The sequence below is a fragment of the Octodon degus genome, unplaced genomic scaffold (genome assembly GCF_000260255.1).
Source record: "Octodon degus isolate 3935 unplaced genomic scaffold, OctDeg1.0 scaffold00040, whole genome shotgun sequence".
Taxonomy (NCBI): Eukaryota; Metazoa; Chordata; class Mammalia; order Rodentia; family Octodontidae; genus Octodon; species Octodon degus.
The window spans coordinates 4,594,421-4,600,810 of record NW_004524616.1 but is presented as its reverse complement, the minus strand read 5'-3'; the positions used below and the strand labels follow the sequence as shown (position 1 = coordinate 4,600,810).

At 47.5% G+C, this 6,390-nt stretch overlaps 1 protein-coding gene across 6 annotated transcripts in view; it reads right to left on the bottom strand.

Moving 5' to 3' along the window:
- Afap1l1 (actin filament associated protein 1 like 1) overlaps positions 1 to 6,390 on the bottom strand; it is a 63,052-nt gene extending 56,662 nt beyond the window's left edge. For 5 of the 6 annotated variants that reach the window (XM_023715309.1, XM_023715310.1, XM_023715311.1 and 2 more), the window contains exon 1: positions 6,272 to 6,390. In XM_023715309.1, coding sequence (XP_023571077.1) covers positions 6,272 to 6,287 — 16 coding nt within the window. In that variant the 5' untranslated portion in view covers positions 6,288 to 6,390. Of the gene's footprint in view, positions 1 to 3,068; positions 3,167 to 6,271 lie in introns of all 6 variants that reach the window. The other variant, XM_023715312.1, reaches the window with a different exon arrangement.

Here is a 6,390-nt window from a genome sequence, read left to right as displayed (position 1 = left end):
TTTTTTTGGTGGAACCAGGGATTGAACTCAGGCCCTTGTGCTTGCCAGGGAAGCGCTTATTCCACTGAGCCAGCTCCCTGGCCCTTCTTTGGTATATTTTTTAGATTCATCCTGTTTATCCAGTTGTACAGCCTTTTGGAAAATCTTTCTATTAGTACCTCTCTTACAGAAGAGTGAGAAGTGACCCCATCCCCCATGCCCACTCCTACCATGTTCAAATTTGGTCTTGTTCACAAACACTCCATGTCCTTCAATAGCTCCTCACATGGTTGTGTTAACAGAGAGAAACAGGAAGGTGTATCTGATGTGGTGGTGAATAAGGTAAGTTCGAAATGAGGTCACTTGGAGGCTGAGTGACTTCCAAATGGGAACATCTCAGTCAGGAGGTGAGGTAGGAATGGAGCCCACTCATGCTGAGGATGGGCTCTGAGGTCCCAGGAGAGAGCAGAGAAGGGTCTGTGGTACTGGGATACGAGGGAGGAGTAGAAGCTAAGAGCCATCAAAGAAGACCGAGCAAGTGAGAAGATACAGCAAGTGGGAGAAGATGGGAAAAAACAATCAGTGGGCGCCTAGGGTGGGCCTTGTACAGCAGCCCTGAGGTTCAGTCTCTCCTTCTGCATGATGAGCTTCCTGCTTTACAAACTGAGAGATTCCACTTAGGCATCCAACTCGCCTTCAGGCTAGCAAACTTCAGAGGTTGGGAGTTTCTCTAACACTTGGGTAGGTGTGGGGACAGAGATTACAAAGCTTTTGGAAGGGAAGGAAAGCTGCTTGTTCAACCTGGGTTTATTAGATAAGAGTCCAAACCATAGGCAAAACAGGAATACATGAAAAAGGGGCAGAGGATTCCATGGAGCTACAGGGAAGTCCAGGAGATGAGTCATGGATGCAGCAAAAGATGAGGCTTTTGTGCGACGTTAGAGGGAGCTAGGTGTGACCCTTCCGAGGAGCTTCCAGGAGAGGGGGGTGAGGAAAGTTCACCAGTGTCATCCACTCATTTGGTATGTTTGGCTATGAGAGGAGAAGAGGGGTGATGGTGTGTGTGTGTGTGTGTGTGTCTGTTTGGGAGGAGGGTACAGATGGCTTCACTTTTCTGTTCAGTTGCAAGTTATTTGTTTTGAAGGGTATGAAGGGTATGAGAAGCTGATGCCATCAGAAAACAGGATTGTTTTTCTGGACCAAAGATGAGAATGGAGTAATGATAGGTTCTTGGCAGACGGTGGGGAGGGAGGAACTTACTTTGGTAAGTTTCTCACCCTTGTGAAGAAGGGTTTGAAACTGATAGTTGAGGGAGAGGCACAAAAAACCCTGAGGAAAGCGTAATCCAAACACCTTGGGGATCAATGGAGAAAAGGAAATGGAAGCAGGGCCCACTGGCCCGCAGATGCTCCTAGAGTAAGGCTGAGTGTCATGGCCCCACAGCCCTCCTTACACCCACTGTAGAATGTGGCTGACACCCAAGTGCTAGCCTATGCGAACGGTGGTCTACTATGACATACCCGAAGTCTACCTGGCAACATAGAACTGGAAAGTGGCAACCAAAATTCAAACCCAGGTCTGCCCTCTCTTGTTGAACCACTCAGCTTTACTGAGTCTCCAGGCTGGCAAGATGACCTCATGGCTACGGTGTCACATAATTGTAAAGAACTAAAGAGAGGAGTGAGAAGTTTCCTAACACAAAAGAAATGACATATGCTCAAAGAGAGAGAGAATTGTCTCTCTTTCAAAATTTAAGTCAAATTTAAATTTCTTTGATCATTATGTATGGTATACATGGATCAAATTAGCATACGGGGCCCCATGAATTTGTACAATTACTATACATCAAAAAACTTAGTTGTGGAAAAGTTAACCTTGTAGAACATCTATGGGTGGAAAACAGAATATGGGTAGACTGTATTAACAAGACAGACTGGGGTGCTGATAGAAGAAGAGTGTGAACTTGGATGCCAGGGAGAAGATAAGTCTGCTTCGGAATCCACAGCCTCGGGGACAGAAGCTGAGTGGTGAGTCACTGGCACAGAGTGAACCACAGACTGCCTGGACAGTGGGACACCACAGGGAAGATGTGGACTTCATAATGTGAGTCTCAAAGCCCATCCCACAGAGGCAAGGAAGTGAGAATGGATTTTTCCACTGTCTCTGGAAAAATAAGAATGTCATTCAGTTAAAACAAAATACCAGATGATTCCTTGACTTGCCTAGTAGACAACATGATCTCTCAAAGAATACTGACTTCAGCAAAAGCAGCTCCATTTTGGGTTGAATTCAACTAACTGGAAAGGAACTAGTTGTGAAGTGGAAGGAGAGGACTTGGGGAAACCAATCATTTCCTGTGACATCCAGAGACGTCAGATATCACCTCAGACATTAAGATGACAAATTTTAATAAAGCAGAGAAAACTTAGTGCAAGAGAAAATTTAAGTCAAAGAGAAGATCATTCAAGAAGACTGAAAAGTTTACAGAAGAAAAACTGTGATGACATAACTTAGTGGACATAGAGAGGATGAAAGAAAATTGACATGTTGGCATCTGTATCAGTGTTTTATCAGTCAGAAATGTCACTTGGATTGTCCCTGGATGACTCATGTCAAAGATGGATTTCCAAAACACAAGTACTATGAAAGAACTCCAGGAGACCAAGATTTATCATGACCTGGTTTTTGTCTGCACTGTCCACAAAGCTATGCAGCTCAATACATAAAACAGAGTTGACTTCAAAAATAACATCCTAGTTGGATCAGCTTGTAAACAGACACTCTACAAAGGGGCATTCCGTAAAGCAGTTCTATTACATTGAGTCAGATTTTTTAAAAAAGATTGTAATTATTACATGGCCAGGATCACTAAGTCGATTCCATGTTTATATACTGTTTGAAGTATTTCCCATGTCTTTAATATTTACAGCCCTAAGGAATAGGCATTACCAGTAGCTGCTTTTTATTTTGCGGAACCGGGGATTGAACTCAGGCCCTTGTGCTTGCCAGGGAAGCGCTTATTCCACTGAGCCATCTCCCTGGCCCCCCGCTGCTTTTTATTTTGATCTGAGGGAAGAAAATTCACTGACTTGCCCATTAGATGATGTCTGTAGTCACTGGACTGTCCTGTGTGTTATCTTCCCCAGTGGCTGGTTCTCTTTGTATTACACTCATGAACCAGGAGATCCTGCTGGGAGGAATTTCATTTTAAGTGTTTTATATGTCCGTCACTGCATCATATAAATCTTGCTTCACCCATGGGAAGACACATATCCTGTTAGAAGAGAGGTCCTACTTCCCAGGTTTGTTCCCACTCTTGACTCACTTGACTTTGATGTCAAGCTTTGATGGTGTTATTGTGCCAGATCACCTAAACTGAGGCATGAGGGGGTGTTTCCTGGAGTGGAGCAGGAAGATTTGGTATCTAAGGCCTGCTGTAGAATTGACTCACAGGTCATTCGTCATACCACCAGGGAAGCAAGCCCCAAAATCAAGACTTCTCAGGCAGACACGGCTGGGTCAAACTGCAGCTCTGCGTCTAACACGGGGAATGACTGCAAATTAATGCCAGTGACCTAATCCAGCTGTGTGGACTGACTGTAACTCCTCTGCCCTAGACGTTAAAGCCCCAGCCCTGTGTGAGTACATCTGAAGACATGACATTAGGAGGTAATTAAGATTAATGAGGTCATCAGGGTGGCAGCCTACTCTGATAGGACTGGTATTAGAAGAGGCCACACGAAAACATAGTAAGAAGGTGGCTTCACAAGATAGGAAGAAAGGCCTAAGAAATTATCCTTATAGCACTTTGATCTTGGACATCCAGCATCTAGAACTGTGAGGAAATAAATCTTTTTTTAAAAAAATGTATTTAGTACAGGGTCTACAGGGTCTATAGGCTCTCACTATGTAGATTGGATTTGTAGTGATCCTACCATTTACAGCCTCCCAAGTACTGGGATTGCAGGCACACACCACCACACCCAGTCTCAATCGCTGCCTCAGTGCGCCAGGGGTAGGGCCGGCACGGCAGGCCTGGGGATTGAACCCATGCCCCTGTGTTGGCCTAAGTAGGTGCTTTGATCTGCTGAGCTATCTGGCCGGCCCTAAATCTGTGTTGGTTAAGCCACCTAGTTTGTAGAATCATGTCTGGTAGCCTGGGCTGACCAATATACATCATGCAAGCCTGCTTTCCTATGAGGTGGGATGAAGTACCTGCTTAATGTCCCTCCCTATGTGTTGTTCCCAGAGAAACCACACAAAAGCTGATCACTGAGCCTGGCACATAGTAAGGGTTTGATCGTTTTGATTATTGTCATCAGTACTGAAGTATGGTCTTCTCCCTAGTATCCTCTGCATGTCAGTCTGACCTCCAACATGGTAACGATGAGGTTGAAAGGTGATTCACACCTCCTAAACCTTTCCTGACAACAAAAAAGGATGCATACGTACAACAAGCAGGGTCTGCTAAAATGATAAGTCTCATATTTTATCTTAAAATCATTTATGGAGAGCGGGGTGTGGTGGTGGTACATAAATTTAGCCTCTTGCGAGGCTGAGGCAGGAGGATCAGAAGTTCCAGGCCAGCCTGAGCAACACAGTGAGTCTCTGTCTGGGAATTGGGGCTAGAGGTGTAGCTCAGTGGTAGAAAAGACCTGGGTTTTATCCCCAGCATCACCTGATCCAAAACAAAAACAAAAATAAAACTACATAAAGATTTTTCATTCTAATCTGGAAGAGATAACATATTCTAACGTGTGATACCTAATTTATAAGGTGTTTCTAATTATTTATCACAGTAGAAAAATGAAGATCTAGGTAGACAGCTTGTCTCTTGTGCACTGCCCACACAACTTTATTCTGAGACTACCTTTGTAAATCACAAAGAATGGTTCCCATGCAAGGATTTAGCAGTTTTTTTTTTTTTTTTTTTGGATGAGGGATTGAATTTAGGACCTTCTGCTTGCCAGGCAGATGCTTATGCCACTGAGCTATTACTCAGTTTCTTAGCAGTGTTTTTAAAAATTACTGTTATAACTAATCATCTGGAGGTGCAGTATAAAGTGAGCTTCATCTCACTCATTAAACCATCAGTGAGCTCCCACCATGCGCAGGCGCGGCCAGCAGGGTAGTCACAACAGCTCCACATTCTGCCTTTTGAAGCTTACTCCTGGGCAGAGAGGTGTAAGCTCTTTACACCCTCGCCTGGAAGTCAGTTAACAGGTGAGCCCCTTCCACTCCCTGTCAGCCCTTCAGGTGATGGTGGACATGGTGTTTGATGGTGAAGCCAGGGGCGCAGAGGCTGAACTAAAGTGTGTGTGTTAAGCCTGGCTTTACCTGCCACACGTGTGCTGAGAGGGGTGGGATTACCCTGACACCTATTCTTTGCCGGTTCCTGTCTCCAGGGACTCCTAAACACTTCCTTTCTTCTGGTCACTCCTTTCGTTCCCCGAGGGCCTCAGCACAGCAAACAGACAGGTAGGGGAAAGGGTGCAAGATTATCACGGGGAGAGGGAGGGATTTTCCATTAACCACAGCAACGTTTCCCCACTAGTGCATCACTTGCTAGCCAGTTCACCAAGTGCCTGATCCCTGGGATGCCGGTTAGGAGCCCGAAGTTCCCGTTCCGGCCTTTCACATCGTTCCGGTGTCCAAGCAGGTCCCTTTTCAGACGGCACACGTCCACTGCCCTGGTTTCTCGACCTTTACTAGCATCGTGCTGTCCTCACCCTAACCCCATGAGTGCTGACCTCTCTGCCTGGTCAAGCCCAGTTTCGTTTGCCCCTACCACTTTTGCGAAACTTCCAGTACTGTACGCAGGAGCGCGCCCTTGCGCTCACGCAGCCCCTCCTCCCCTCGCCCCCGGCAGCTGCAAACTCTGGTCTCCCGGAGCTTCTGGCCAGACGCACAGTAGAGTGTCGGTGCTTTGAGTGTGGTCTGTAATCCTTATTTTACCTTTCTTGTGTAAAATGGGCGGGAGGAGTTCGCTGTCCTCAGGAATTCCTTTGGGATCTTTTCTTAAGTTAGGAACTGGTGTGTATAAAATCTCAGTTTCACACTCTGGAGGCGACTCAGCTCCAGGACCGCAGAGACCAATCGGCCGGGCCCCGGATCTGCAGGAGGCACCTGCGCGCACAGCGCCGCGCCTTGTAGTCCCCGCCCGCGCCCCTCGGCAGCGCCGTAGCCCAGCCCGGCCGCCCACCTCGTTCCTTCCTCCTCCGCCTCTCCGGCCTTAGAGCGCCCAGGTCTCCCCTCCCCGCCCCGCGCGGGCGGCCGCCTCGGCTGCTCTTACCCCGGCCTCGGTCCATGGAGCCGCCGGGCGCGGGGCCGCAGGGTGCAGGGCTCCGGCTCGGCTGGTGGTGGCGGGCTCACTGCGCTGCTCTCCGGCGGCCGGCGGGACTCGGCGCGTCC